The sequence below is a fragment of the Talpa occidentalis genome, unplaced genomic scaffold (genome assembly GCF_014898055.3).
Source record: "Talpa occidentalis isolate TD23 unplaced genomic scaffold, MPIMG_talOcc4v2.1 talOcc4.2, whole genome shotgun sequence".
Classification (NCBI taxonomy): Eukaryota; Metazoa; Chordata; class Mammalia; order Eulipotyphla; family Talpidae; genus Talpa; species Talpa occidentalis.
The window spans coordinates 119,529,264-119,545,617 of NW_023602073.1; the positions used below are offsets into that span (position 1 = coordinate 119,529,264).

At 34.5% G+C, this 16,354-nt stretch overlaps 1 protein-coding gene across 2 annotated transcripts in view; it reads right to left on the bottom strand.

Annotated features, from left to right (window-relative positions):
• The window catches only part of TBC1D32 (TBC1 domain family member 32), a 170,609-nt gene that overhangs the window by 109,925 nt on the left and 44,330 nt on the right, over positions 1–16,354 (bottom strand). For both annotated transcript variants that reach the window (XM_037520316.2, XM_037520315.2), the window contains 5 exons: positions 12,688–12,889; positions 12,045–12,127; positions 8,302–8,440; positions 4,947–5,034; positions 2,569–2,687 (listed from right to left, as the gene is read on the bottom strand). In XM_037520316.2, coding sequence (XP_037376213.1) covers positions 2,569–2,687; positions 4,947–5,034; positions 8,302–8,440; positions 12,045–12,127; positions 12,688–12,889 — 631 coding nt within the window. The remainder of the gene's footprint in view (positions 1–2,568; positions 2,688–4,946; positions 5,035–8,301; positions 8,441–12,044; positions 12,128–12,687; positions 12,890–16,354) is intronic.

The following is a 16,354-nucleotide window of genomic DNA, read 5'->3' on the forward strand; positions in this document are numbered from 1 at the left end:
TATATATTACCTCTAAGTATAAAATAAATCTCACTATATTCCCATGTTATCTTTTAGAGTCATATGTCCTTACAAGAAAATAAGAGAAAAATAACAGGCTTTTATACTCACTCACCTATTTGAAATTTCTTATTTTCAATCTGATTAATCTAAATTAATCTAAATTAACCTAGTTTCATTTTCCCTAAACCTAAAGAAACTCCGTTATTATTATTTGAGACGCAGGTTTGCTATAAACATTTTCTTAGTCTTTATTTTACAATTTATTTTACTTATTTATGCATACAAGAACTGGGGTGCAGTCCAGAGGTGCAGGGGGTGGGAGGCTGGGGGGTGGTACTAAGAGGATTCACCAGAGACAGAATGGGGAGTAGAACAGGCAGATCTACTGAAACACACTGCTAAGGGGAAACAACAGTCCAGGGATTGAACTCATGCTGCAACAGCTCCACAGCTCCAAGACTTTAACCCCTGCACCACCAGGGGGGCCTTTTTGTTTTCACTTTTAAGCACATGAATGACACTGTCTTCTGGCCTGGCTGCCACTTTTTCTAATGTGATTATCAAAAAGCTTTTCTGTTGTTGCCCTGTATGTGTGATTTTCAACAGCGACTTTTATGATTTCCTCTTTATTTTTCAGAAATGTCTATGTTTAATGAGTCTTGTTGCTGTAGTTTCCTTTATATTTTCAACTTCACATTTTCCTCTTTAGGATTCACTAAGTTTATTTACAAATTTACATCTTTCAATAAATGCGGAAATTTTTAGCTATTATTTATTCAAATATTTTCTTCCCTATTCTGTTATAGTTCTGCTATTCCAATCACACATGTTAAACCTTTTGATATGGCCTCAGAAATCACAACTTTTCCCTTATTTTTTTTCTCTCTGCTCTTCAAATTGTATAAATTCTATTGATCCAATTCTATTGACTATTTCTTTTGTTATCTTTAAATTTCCTAATCAGTTAAGATTAATTTAGCAGTTAACATGGCTGAACTCCAACTTTAGTCTCAATTTAACTTTGGTGTAGGAGCATTTGCTACCAATAAGTTCAAGTACTTAAAATCTAGCAGATAGTCAAATATTTGGAGAGCATATACACTGAATGTGGAGCACCCCCTATGTTTCTCTCTCTTTTACAGGATCTTTTGTATTCCTGCTGATTTGCAGCCCGCTAAGCCTTGTCCTCCAGCTTGTTAAAGTGTGAATTCTACTTGTGGACCCTCACCTGGATGTGCCCTCAAGCAAGATCCTGTTAAATCCAGAATCTCAGTCCATACTATTCCTTTACCTGTGTAATGACTCCCTTCATCACTCATTTCCTGCTCATTTTTAGTTGCAATACCAATTAATTTTTTTTAAGATTTATTTTTATTTATACAAGTGCTGGGGTACAGGCGAGATGTGTGGGAAGGTGAGAGGATTCACCAGAGACAGAGTGAGGAACAGAACAAGCAGACTGACGAAACACACTGCTGAGGGGAGCAGTGGGCGAGTCAGGGGCCATGTGGGATTCTCGCCAGCCGGCCAGGATTGAACCCGTGCTGCATAGGCTGCAAACAGCTTCACAGTGCAGCGCTCAACCACCTGTGCCACCAGGGAGGCCCCAATTAATTTTTTTAAAGATTTATTTATTTATGCATATAAGAGCTGGGGTACAGGCCAGAGGTGTGGGGGATGAGAGGATTCACCAGAGACAGAGCGGGGAACAGAATGGGCAGATTGACCAAAGTACACTGCTGAGGGTAGTAGCAGGCGAGTCAGGAGAGGTCTGCTGCGCCATTTGAGTAGCTCCCTGACTAGCCAGGGAATTGAACTTGTGCTGCAAAGGCTGCGTGCGGATTGCTTCATAGGTTGTATCTTAACCCATTATGCCACCAGGGAGGCCTGATCAGTTAATTTTAAAGTGACTTTTCCTGAGTTTGTGTTTTATCCTTGAGGCAGCTAGTCCACCATCCCACACAGCAGAACTTCCAATTTATTTTTGATAATTTTGTTACACCCTTTGAATGAAAACTGCCCAGGCTTCCATGAAAACGGTCAGGAATTATTTTATTTAAGTGACGTTTGGAGAACACTTTAAATAAAGTCAATGCATTATACTAGAACATTGTATGACTACTTCAGATTTTTTTTTTCACCACATTACTATAAATGATAGCATTTTATCTCTACCTACCCTTCCTTCAAATAATATTGACATTTTTCTATTAGATTTTAGCTCTAGGGTATAGAACATTTCCTTATTTCTGTTTTGCTTTGCTTTGGTTGGTTGATTTTTGTTTCAGGGTGTTTTTGGTTTTGTGTTCATTTTTTCAGTAATGTCTGTGTGTTATTATTCTCTATTAGAGGAAAATTCAGTAAAAATATAATGAAAAACAACCTTATAAAACATAATTCGAAGAGGATATTTGGTATTCCTATCATTTGCTACATATTTATTGAAAATAATTTTTAAATGAAAAAGGAAAACTGCTAGATATTTTTGAATATAAACTCTGGATAAAATAATTTTGGAGGAATATACTTAAAATTTGTACATTACTAGATAAATCAAGTTCTTACCTTTTGACAGCTTCGATCAATTGGATCCACCGGAGTAGATCTAGGATGGGTTACTCTAACATCATCTCTTCCACATTCCAGATTAGCCCATAATTCACTGATAAGTGCATTTATAAACCCTAAAAAGAATAATTCCATATCATAGTTATAATATATATCTACTTTATGGAGAAGAGATATAATTATTCCTGACAAGAATAGTCCACACTGACAAAGGACACATACTTATGTCTTGTATAATAAATAATCTCTAACCTTGCTAGAAATTATCTGCTATTATTAATATGCCTTAATGATACCTCATCATAAAACTATGTAATGACTAAACCCTGAAAGACTATTTCCCTGGAGAAATGGTGAGTTTTAAGTCCCAGTTTTTATCCTTTGGCCAATAACTTCTCTGAACAGGTTTTCAAAAAAATATGAGGCTGCACTTCACTCTGCAAATGAACCAAATGTGTGTATAGAATAAGGTATCAAGAGATAGGGTGGGAAATTAAAGAGAATATAAGTGGGCTCCCTTACTCTAACATAAGTTTTTTGTGAGTTTTTTTCATAATTCCATATGCTTAGAAAAATTCTCCATTTCACACAACTTTTAGTTCCCTTGAATCATGAAATTCCCATGAGACAGAAATTACATTCTAAATGAAAATGATTGTTGATTTTGATTATTAAATTCCTTTATGAAGATTCAAATCCTATTGTGAAATATAAAACATAACATCTAATCATAAAATTTGTAAGTTCATAATAACACCAAGGCAGAAAGGATACTCTGATAAAATAGAGGCTCTGAAATTGAGCATATGAGGGTTCAATTACAAATATGCATTGAAAAATAAAATCATAAAAAATAAAATAAAATCATAGTATCTCTATTAGAGGGTTCAGATAACCTTAAGAAATTATATATAAAATACAATATATTAAATTCCTACTGTTTGACCTTCTTAAAATATCCATCCATAGTGGATAATACATACCAATTGGAGAAATAGTGGTGAAAGCTAAGTAAGTGGTGAAATGGAAGCTTTCCAGAAGGAAAGAGAAGGAAAAGGAGTAAGGAAATATACGTGTGTGATCACTGTTATGACTATAAACTTTGATGCAGAAGTAAGTCACTGAAAGTGAACATTAAAAAATCCTATCAGATGCAACTGTACCAAGAGAGGGGTGGTAATCTATTGATTTATAAAATGAAGACAGCTTATTAAGATATTAAGTATTTAATTTAGTTCATTAGGTACCATTGTTCTGAAGAAAGAGAACAAAGTTGCATATATTTCAAAGAAAAAAATTCTCAGTAGGATTTCATGGAGAAATATTAATATTAAAAAACACACAAAAAAGGAAATCCTATAACTTTCTTTTACCTAAGGCATAATTTGGAAAAAGGACTTTAAAAGTAAATATTCTAATACTTGAGAGCAAGCCAGTTAAATTGAGTTGTTCATTTTATTTAAAAAATTGTAATGCCATGATAAAGGACTTATCACAAAAATCTGCAAAGAGCTGATGAGACTCAACAACAACAAAGAAAATAATCCAGTCAAAAAATGGGCAGAAGAGCTAAAAAGAAACTTCTCTGAAGAGGAAATGCAAATGGCAAACAGGCATATGAAAAAATGTTCAACATCACTTGTAATCAGGGAAATGCAAATCAAAACTACCATGAGATACCATCTCACACCAGTGAGAATGGCACATATTAAAAAAACTAGCAACAACAAATGTTGGCGAGGGTGTGGAGAAAAAGGAACTCTTCTGCACTGTTGGTGGGAGTGCAAACTGGTCCAACCACTATGGAGAGCTGTGTGGAGATTTCTGGACCTATTAAACATAGAGCTTCCATATGATCCAGCAATTCCACTCCTAGGTATTTACCCAAAGGACACAGAAACATCAATTCCAAAGAGCACCTGCACCCCTATGTTTATAGCAGCACTATTTACAATAGCTAAGCTTTGGAAACAGCCCAGATGCCCCAAAATAGATGACTGGATCAAGAAGATGTGGTACATATATACCATGGAATATTACTCAGCATTTAAAAAAGATAAACACATGCAATTTGCAGCTACATGGATGGCGCTGGAAGGGAGCATGCTCAGCGAAATAAGCCAGAAAGAAAAAGAAAAATACCGGATGGTCTCACTCATAGCAGGAATCTAGAAAACTTAAATAAGGGACCAGGAAATTGAATAACTATAAGAAAGTGAAAATCAACAAAAATTATGAACCAGAGACACTTTTTGTGGGGTGGAGGGAGGGAGGGGAGGGATTGGGGTCAGAATGGAGGGGTTGAAATTGTATGGGGAATATAAAAATAAAATTAAAAAAAAAATTGTAATGCCAATTGAAGAAAAAAAACTTACCTGAACTTTTTAATGCTTTTGCACCTGCTGCTGTTGATGCCACTTGTGTAACTAAAACACCATAGCCAAATTTTTTATGCCTGCTGATCTATCAATATAAATAAGGAACAAGAGTGAGAAGCAGTAGATATGTCATGCTAATATTTTACTTAAATTGCAGGTGGAGTCATTGAACTTTTAAATCTGAATTCTAGATATTCATTTAAGTCGAGATAACAACAGTAAAAATAAATATAAATTATAGCAGTGAATGATTGCTACTATAGTATTTTTGACAATCCTATTTCAGATTTAAGCCCTAATGCAAAGTAGCTGTTTCACACTGAACAAGTCAATTATCTCTCTGGGTGGTCTGTGTCTCTTCTTACATGAAAAAAGGACTTTGACTAGATGAAGAACAAGACCCATTGCCACTCCAAATTCTATTATTTTATTCCTTAGGTTTAACTGGGCTTTCAAATAAAGAACAAGACCAGTGCTCTAACCCCTGAGCTATAGGGCCTCGCTCAAATAAAGAACAATGATATCTTATTTAAAATGATAATTATTTTTAGAGGCAATGTGATTTTTTCTAGAGGAAGGGAAAATACACACCACATATTTTATATATTACATATATACAGACAAACATACATACATACATACATATATTCATCAGAGGCAGAGGAAAAGAATCCTCATCATTAATACATAGGTTTTTAAACGACACTGTAGGAATCTTTAAGAGAACATTATACATGTAATCATAGCAAAGCTTAGAAGTGAGTAAACTCAGCAGAAATTAGAATAGAGAAATAATTGATATTATTATGAAATGTTCCTCCTCAGACATTGGTTAAGATGGTGTGGCTTATAAATTCTTTTACTTCCCAACAGAGCTACTCATCTAGAATTTATATTTATTAGGCCTTTCATTAAAAGGATCTCTTTAAGACACACGAAAAAATGTTCATCATCAGGAAAACGCAAATGAAAACCATAATGATTTACTTCATTTCCTGCCTCCCCACACACATTTTTAATGGGTTGAGATATACCCTTCATTTTTTCATGCTTTTGAAAATTAAATTGTTTGGTGTGCATTAATTTTTAATAAATAAAATATTAATATTAAAAAAACACAATGAGATACCATCTCACACCTGTGACAATGGTCCATATATTAGTAAGAAAAAACATGATGGTGAGGATTGGAGAAAGGGCATCCTTCACACTGTTGGTAGGAATTTAGAATGGTCCAGCCCCTATGGAAAAGAGTATGGAGGTTTCTCAAAATATGAAAAATAGACCTGCCATATGATCCAGCAATTCCACTCCTAGATACTAAAGAAAAATAATTCTAAGGGATATTCTAAGGGATAATTCTAAGCACAATTTATAATGGCCAAGCTATGGAAACAACCTAAGCATTCAATGACAGATGAATGGATGAAGAAGAGCTATATTCCCTTTGGTTTATATGCCACATCATCCATAAAAAAGAGGAAACATTGCCATTTGTAACAACTATGGATGGAATAAGAGGGGAGATTATGTTAAGCAAAATAAGCAAAATAAGGAGAAAGATAAATACTTAATAATTTTGCTCATGTATGCAATATAAAGAAACAAAACAAAGGAACAGACAAAAAATAAACCAAAACAAAATCTAGAAATCTGACTGCAGAATTGAGGTTACTAGAGAAGAGGTGGGGGAAAGGAGGGGAGTAAGAGTGGGAGGAGGCCCACTACACTACGGTGCAGGATTATGGGTTCTTCAGTGGTGGATATAGTGAGGTATTGTTATAGGACAGGGAGAGGGGCAGCCCAAACCCTGAAAACCTGCCTATTCTAAATGGGTTCTGCCATCTGCTGCATCAACACAAAACATATGAGACTTTAATGGGAAGGAACTTTAATAAAACTAGGAAACAATACAGGAAAGGCAAAGAGTCTAGTTTCTAAATGAAGCACCCAAAGTTACCCGTCCCCTCGTGGGTAAAAGTCCATCCATATGGGAATGGCCCAGAGCAAGGCCCAAAGCCTGCCACAAGCCTAAAGCATCTTCCAGTGGGGACCCACAGAAAAGGGTCAGAAACAACCAGACAAGCCCAGAAGGAGAAGAGCAAAATCAACATCAAGATAAAAGCTGCCACTGTCACCTCCCCATGGGTCTCACCCACATCTTTGTCACCCAGTCCACGACCAAAAGACAAGCACAGTTTTTTCACATGTCTCTAGGCTCCAAGCGCCTCCTCCAGGTCTCCTGGCTCCATCCTGCTTCCTTCCTCAGTCTCTTCTGCAGCTTCTCCTCTCCCTGCTCAGCTCCACCCTCTCCTGGGTGGGGCAGGGAACCTCCCCCTTTCCTGGGGACCACCCTTTTACAGTATCATATCTGAAGAGGTCTGAACCTATACCCCTATGTCATACAACAGTGTTGACCTCAATAAAAAAAAATGATGCAATTAAAACTAAAATGATCTCTTTACTTCAAATTTTTAAGCATGTAGTGTACATTGAATTTTAAGGGCAAAAAAGGTAACTAGAGGGGAACTAAAAGACCATGAAATGAATGAGGTTATTATCTCCAATTTTCTACTGCTCATGTCTTTATAAATTTACCTTCCCTTTCCATTTTTATTACTCATATTTTCCATTTTCCTTAATTTACATACAGTAGTTCAGCAGTTAGATGACACAAAAGTACAGCAAGATAAATGCCCATCTTTTTTCCAAAAACCAAGAAGTTACAATTGAAGAGAGTAAGGAAGAATAAATAAATTTATATTTACAATCAGGCAACCTAATATCATCAAGAAACAAACAGCTGCAGGGATAAAGAAAACATTTTTAAAAGCATATCTAGTATCATGAAAAGGCCGTAAGTCTAGGCATATTTTTCATGAAAGCAAAGAGCTAACCATACCTCAGTAACCTCTGCCTGTTGGAGAAGACTAAATGATATTGCAAAATAATTCACTAATAGCAATAATAAACTCCTTCCACAAATAGTTTCTTTTAAGATTTGAGGTCTAAACTCCTTGAAACATACATTTAAATACAACAGATTTGTATAAAGTTCCACCTAGTTTTAATACATCCAGATGTTTGACATCATATTTATAAAACATCTAGATGATTAACTAAATTTCTCAATCCCATCTGGTTGTTTTCCAATCCTGTAAACATAACCATATATAACAACATCAATTCTCTAATGCCTCCCTGAAAAAATACTGAGTTAAATATTACAGTGTTATATGGGTTTTTAATTGAGGTTTACAAACCTCTTTATGCATAAAAAACAGAATTATGTTCTTAATGGCTTTTACAGCAACAAAAATTCCTTTTGCCTATAGCAGATGGTAATTCATACCTGTAATTTTTTTGCATATCGGTTGAACATAAACGTCACACATTCATTGATGGCACCTGTTCTTTGAAGAAGTAGTAGTCCTTTGGGGGTGGCAGCAAAATTTAGTAAATCATCTAACAAATTTTCTTCCCAAGCCATACTGAAACATGTAAAAGAAAAGTATGCTTTTACTATACTCAAAACAAAAAGAAAATATTTCTTCTTAATACTGCTGATAATTGGATTTACAGAATAAACATCACACACATTTATTGAGCACTTTGCAACCCAACTCTTAGATTATGAGAAAAAAAAAAAAGGTCACAAAACAGAAGAGGGATGAAGGTAGACAAATCAGATGAAAGGAGTCAACTGGGAGTCAACTGCATGGTGTTGGATGGTAATTAATCTATTAGGTGGGGATCACAATGTAGCATCTGCAGATGTTGAATTAAAATGCTATGTACATAAAACCTAAAAAAATTATAAACCAATGTTACTTTGACAATTTTTTAATATAACAATATTTTTAAATAAAATAAGAGGCAACCCCCTTGTTAATTCTTTTACTCTTATACATTCTATTCCAGTAACTTTCCTTCCTTAAATACTTAACGATTTAAGTATTAACAGTATACATCAGCATTTTTATTACACCTAGGCTCCCTCATCCATGCCTTAATTTCATTCAGTGTTCCTATTATAATTCTATTGGGCCTGGATTCCCCAAGTCCGGACTCTTTAACATCTCTATACTTCCTTTCCATTATAAAGTGTCTATTTTCTGAAATGCTAAAGCATATCATACATATTCTGTTATTTTCCCAGGTTTAAATTCATTTTACTTTTGCAGAAGACATTTTCATTTTCAGAACAATTTTTAGAGGTCAGTAATGTTCTCCAGTGTGTGTGTGTGTGGCGGGGGGAGGGGGGATGTGAAACACTAAGAGCTAGAATTTGAAACACAGAGGACTATGAATACTTTATTCTGAAGTACCAGGAAAAAAAAGAAAAAGGTACGACCGACCTACTAGATAGTCCTACTTGTCTGTGTAAAGACACTATGGATATTAAAATGAGTCAAAATCAAATGTTATAAAGACGGTGAAACTGAGTATGGAAAGTGTGCCTCCTCCATCCACCCTTCCCTGGAAAATTTTCAGAAGTCTGTTTGAAACTGATTAAACGTGAATTGAAATCCAGTACTTTTCAGATCAAAAAAGGAACAATCACTACATGTTTTGACAGACAGTCTTCAGTGGCAAGCACACACAAATGACGAAAAATATAACTGTATTCAAATACAATACAAACATCACCATGGACAAAGAAGACAGAGAACAAAGAAGTGAGAGTCATTTTGAGATGAATATGGGCAATGGAAGCCCAATTTGGCTCCAACAGGATAGAAAGGACCTGGAGAATTACATATGAAAGATAAGAGCAGTGCTGAGCTCCTTGCCTATAACTTATGACTGGGTTAAACTAGTAGGAAATGATATACAGCTAATTGAAATTAAAGTTAATATACTCATTTACATTTAAAGCAATCGATAGAGTGCACACATGAGAGAGAGAGATACCCAAAACTGGAAATTTTAGCAAGCCATAAGTCTAGGGAAACATGAGATACAGATACAGCCGCATTTCTAGAGGTGTGAATATAATCAATTCACCTTCTCATTCTTTGTGTCTGTAATATTCCCATTATCATTGATGGGAGACTCAAAATGCCAGTTCAGTTTATTAAAAACATAGGGGTAAAAGTTAAAAACCATTAACTGCTGAACAAAGAGGAATGACCACAGAAGTAGAAATTGGGAGAAAAGAGGATGTGGGAAAAATGCAAAAGGGAAAAAGACTCATTCAACTCAAAATGGATTAAAGAACTAGACATAAGACCTGAAACCATAAAATACATAGAAGGAAATATAGGCGAAACACTACGGGATTTGCACATCAAAGACATCTTTACAGACACATCACCCAAAGCAGTGATAGTGAAGAGAAAGATAAACAGCTGGGACTACATCAAATTAAAGAGCTTCTGCACAGCAAAAGAGACAATAACAAAAACAAAGAGAAACCCCACCAACTGGGAGAACATTTTTGCACCCAACACTAATGATAAAGGACTGATCACAAAAATCTGCAAAGAGCTGATGAGACTCAGCAACAACAAAGAAAATAATCCAGTCAAAAAATGGGCAGAAGAGCTAAAAAGAAACTTCTCTGAAGAGGAAATGCAAATGGCCAACAGACATATGAAAAAATGTTCAACATCACTTGTAATCAGGGAAATGCAAATCAAAACTACCATGAGATACCATCTCACACCAGTGAGAATGGCACATATTAAAAAAACTAGCAACAACAAATGTTGGCGAGGATGTGGAGAAAAAGGAACTCTCCTGCACTGTTGGTGGGAGTGCAAACTGGTCCAACCACTATGGAGAGCTGTGTGGAGATTTCTGGACCTACTAAACATAGAGCTTCCATATGATCCAGCAATTCCACTCCTAGGTATTTACCCAAAGGACACAGAAACATCAATTCCAAAGAGCACCTGCACTCCTATGTTTATAGCAGCACTGTTTACAATAGCTAAGCTTTGGAAACAGCCCAAATGCCCAAAAATAGATGACTGGATCAAGAAGATGTGGTACATATATACCATGGAATATTACTCAGCATTCAAAAAAGATAAACACATGCAATTTGCAGCAACATGGATGGCACTGGAAGGGATCATGCTCAGCGAAATAAGCCAAAAAGAAAAAGAAAAATACCGGATGGTCTCACTCATAGCAGGAATCTAGAAAACTTAAATAAGGGACCAGGAAAATGAATATAAGAAAGTGAAAATCAAAATCAACAAAAAACTATGAACCAGAGACACTTTTTGGGGGGTGGGGGGCGGGAGGGGAAGGATTGGGGTCAGAATGGGGCGTTTGCAATTGTATGGGGGAATATAAAAATAAAATTTAATATTTAAAAAAAAAAAAAAATAAAATAAAATGGATCTGCAATGAAATTTCAAAAGATAGCTAAAACAACTAATTACAAAAGTGACTTTTTCTCACTCCTTCATGCAAAAAAACCCCTGATAGTTGGTTTAAGTTTATGAAACCAATATCAGAAAAAATATATCAAAAAAAATCATAGCAGTTTTTAGTAAAGTAGCTATTTGTTAAATCATTACAATGTTAAGGGAATGCAAAGGCTTTTTGCTTGATTGCGTAAGTTAAACTACACCTACCTAAAAGAGAAATTAAAAAGAAAAAAAAAATTCTCCAATTCTGTTTTTAGTCTATACCACAAGCTATAAATTCAAAAGAGAATCAGGAACATATTTCATCTGATCCTTAGTTTAAAAAATCCATTTTTTCTGACTCCACATCTTATTGGCATTTATTAAAAAAACATGGAGACATCTAGATTATAATTTGGTATATAGATTTGAATAATTGTTCAGTGCCAAATTCTAAAATGCATCCCAGACATTTTAAAAAATCAAATGTATTCATTGATTTCATTGGCACCTGAAAACAATTTCTATGAACTCTCTAGGTAGAGTTTTCCAATTTTAGTATTTGGTAATTCAGCAATGGAAAAATCAGAATAGTTTAGGGCCTCCCCTGGTGGCGCAGCAGTCGAGCACTGGGCTGCAAGGCTGCCCACAGCCTCTGCAGCGCCAGTTCCTTCCCCAGCAGCCTGTGAGGGTCCCACAAAAAAAAAAATCAGAATAGTTTAGTTGTACTTACATGTTTTGGGATTCCTGGCTTACTGGAGAAACAGAATTTGTGCCCTCTACTGGAGTAGGAATTCTTTCTGATAGCAAACTTGTCTAAAATACAAAGTGATTTACATTTCTTTACTATCAGTATTATTCATGAGATTTCATGCTAAAAATTTATAATTAGTCTGTAATGTAATTAAAATTTAATTCAATATGTTAATTCTTTGGTTTTAATTAGATATCATAAAGTATTTCACAAAGCATATAAATGGAGAAAAGAAGACTTATTGCACTAATACCGTACTTGACTAGTGCTACATTATGATTTCCAGTGTACATAACAAAAACTCAGCTGTTTGTAAAAATTGCTCAGAAATAACAACTAAAGAGGAATGCTAGTCTACATGAAAGTAATTTATCTACAGCTTCTTCTACTAAAAGAAAACACTTCATAATGCCCAGTTAGGTCCTAGGACTTAGTCCTACTAGGAGAGGATGCAGTGAAGTTACCCTGTGGCAAATTAAGAAAACATTATATTCCCTAGAGTATTATGATGCTAAATAAGTCATATTTGTCACAGTAAAACATTTTAACTTCAGTATATGATAATGCTGGCTTTATTTGAAGAAAAATTTGCAGGGAGGAAAAGAAAATTGAAAATATTTACCTTCTTCCATGCTTTTGCTATAGATTCATGCAAACTGTAAGGAATTAGCACCTGCAAGCCTTCGCATGTGCCATATATTTGACGACATACAGAAATAAAAGCTCCTTTAACCAGAGGCAACATTTCTGATCCAGAAAAAATAGCAATATCTTCATCAAGAAGTTTTTTTGAAAACTGGGCAATGACATGGGCACCTGTAGGACTAAAAGACAATATTTACGAGTAATTCCAACTGTATAAAGTGCTTCCAGAAAGGCCTGTCTTTTTATAAACCATTTGCTTGGCTCCCTTTTAGTCCACTAGCTTTTCTCTGACATGTCAGCATCACTGTTCCCACCCATGTCTGCACCCATATATGCCTAGCAGCGAGGCAGTGCCCTTAGACTAGCAGAAAGAATAGATAGCAAACAAACAAAAACTATAGGGGGCCTCCCTGGTGGTGCAAGGGGTTAAGCACAGCACTGTGAAGCTATCTGCAGCCACTGCAGCATGAGCTCCATTCCCGGAGGGCCAGGGAGCTACTCACATGACACAGCAGACCTCTCCTATCTTGCCCACTGCTCCCCTCAGCAATGAGTTTCAGTCAGTCTGACTGTTCTGCTCCCTGCTCTGTTTCTGGTGAATCCTCTCACCCCCTGCACCTCTGGCCTGCACCCCAGTTTTTGTTTGCATAAATAAATAAATCTTTAAAAAAACTATACACTTGAAAGTTTATAGATCCCAGGAGTCAAATGCCCTATGTAACTATTCTTTTTTAATAGTTTAATTTCTTGTATCTTTGTTAATTTTTGGATAGTACATATGTAACTATTCTTGATTGTGTAAGAAAAAAAAAGTAAGGCTGAGTTTTTCCTAATACTTGTTATGCATTCCCCATTCCATAAACAGGACTCAATTCCTCTATCTCAAAGACTTGGATACTTTAACAAATTAATAATAAAAATAGAAAACAAGGGAGATTTTAGAACAGTGCCTACCACATAAACACTTACTAAGTATTTTAAATATACTGACTCATTTAATCCTTACAATAACCCTATGAAGTAGTTTTATTATTTTTCAAATTGTACAGATAAGAAATAAACATAAGGTTTCAGAAGTTAAGTAACTTGAACAACATATCACATGGCCAATAAAAAGTGGAACCAGGACTCTAATCTGGGTTGTCTACCTCCAGAACGGTACAATTATTTTTTTTCACTTTTTAAAAACAGTGATGACAATTTAAAAAACTGAAATAACAGTAAGTACTAGATAGGATAGGGAATAACTCTTCATATACTTCCTCTTCAGCAGTTATGAACCTTTCACCAGTATTGTTTTATCTATTTCCTGACCAGTCCTCCCTCACTTTCCCCTTCAACTGAGTATTATAAATCTCAGACATGAAATCATTTTACCCAGTGTGTATCTCTAAATGATACAGATTTATACTTTAAATATCAAGTCCTCACCTAATAAATTTTATTACTTTTAATATCATCTGATAGTCCTTATCTAAATTATCCTGTCTTACAATAGGTACATGGATGGCGTTGGAAGGGATCATGCTCAGCAAAATAAGACAAAAAGAAAAAGAAAAATACCGGATGGTCTCACTCATAGCAGGAATCTAGAAAACTTAAATAAGGGACCAGGAAAATGAATATAAGAAAGTGAAAATCAAAATCAACAAAAAACTATGAACCAGAGACACTTTTTGGGGGGTGGGGGGCGGGAGGGGAGGGATTGGGGTCAGAATGGGGCATTTGCAATTGTATGGGGGAATATAAAAATAAAATTTATTATTTAAAAAAAAATAAAAATAAAATAAAACAGGAAAAAAAAAAAAAAAAGGTCCAGCTGACTTCAAACAAGGGCCATAGAATACAGTTAGGCCCTCTCTAGACTTCTTTTAAACTATGCCATTGATTTGTAAGAAAAATAGCTACTTTTCCTATCCATTCTTTAATTGGATAAATGCTTCACCATGGTGTCACCTAATATGCTCCTTTAGCTCCCTATATTTCCTATAAAATGATAATTAGATCTAGTGGCTTAATTACATTTAAGTTCCAATTGTACTCTTGTATATTTTTTCTTGACTAATTTCATAGATAGTTGCTGTTGTGTTATCTCTTATTTCATCATATATCTACCTGTCTCAATTTTAGAGGTGTTAAAAATCAAAAGGAAATCAGTCTGACTCTGCCCATTATTCTTTCACCTAATAGTTCTAGCATCAATTTATGATTACATAAATGTCCTAAATCCACCATTTCACTAGAAATGACCAAATGGTGATTTCCTAAGTACATATTTTGCACTTATATGTTAAAATTCTTCAACAAAGAACTTGTCCTCTGGAACTAATATTTATATGAAAACAGATAAACTTGTACAGAAAAGACTAAAAATATGTTTATATCTTTTTACCTAAAGGCAAATTAATAAATTGGTGCCTTAGCAATATAAGTGGGTAATAGAAAAGGTCTGTCTTTTGCTTGATTTTTAAAATTTTAGTATATCTTAAACCCATGTATTTTTACATAACATATATTTTGATTCATTGCAGTCATTATTTTCTAGATTCTCAAAATTGTCCCTTTTAAACCTTTCTAGTTAGTTCATGGTAGTTTTGAAGTACATTTGCTATTATCCCAAAGTAGATTCCTTACTTTCTAGAATGCCAAGTTGTCCCAGAATCACCTTGCATATTTCTTAACCCAACTGAGAAAAATTTCATCTATGATTACTAACTCTTCTTAGATCAAAAAAATACTTAAGCGTTCACAAATGGGTGCCAACTCATTACCAAATGGTTGTCATTACTTTTAAGCCTTTTTGGTGGTAGTGCTAGAAAAAAATACATTTTTAAGAGAAATAAATAAGCTTACATTCAAATTTCCATTATGAAATTAAGACTGAAGTTTAATTTCTTTACTCTTATACTTTCATCCTTTTGCTTTATCTATGCAAATGATTATACAAATGTAACCATTTCTAAATATATTTAGTGCATTTTAAGACTACTTTGAGAACTTTTTAAATCTTAGAGCATATCCTACCAGAAAAAAAATGTTCAATCAAAATTGGTCACTTCAAGTAATTCTTTTCTTTACATGAGTATGTCACTAGTTTTATAAAACTTTAGCTCACTCATTTCCATTTTGAAATTGTGACATTTTAATTATTTTTTCTCTTTGATATAATTTTGCTTTACATTTAATATGCAAGACATCTATATGATTCCAAAGTAAAATCTAGGTATAATTCGATATGTTTTATATACATTACTTTTCTCTCCCTTTCTTGAACTATTATCTGCATTCCCTTCCTCATACAATAAGTAGCATTTTATACACTACGTAGCATTCTATCTATATTCTTTTGTTCTGTTTCCTCACTAACAATATGTATGGAGATTAACTCCACAGCAGTACATTAAAAAAAATCCTCATCCCTTTTTTTTCTGGTTAAAAAGGGTAATAATAAGAGACAAGATGACACTATCTACTGATTAAGGGCTTATCATAAGATACAATTCTTAATACATATTTACCAAAAGATGGAGTATCAAAATACATAAAGCAATTGCTAACAGAATTAAATAGAGACATTAACAACACAATAACAGAGAATTTTAACACCCCACTTGTCCACAATTATGGACAAAACAAATAAGGAA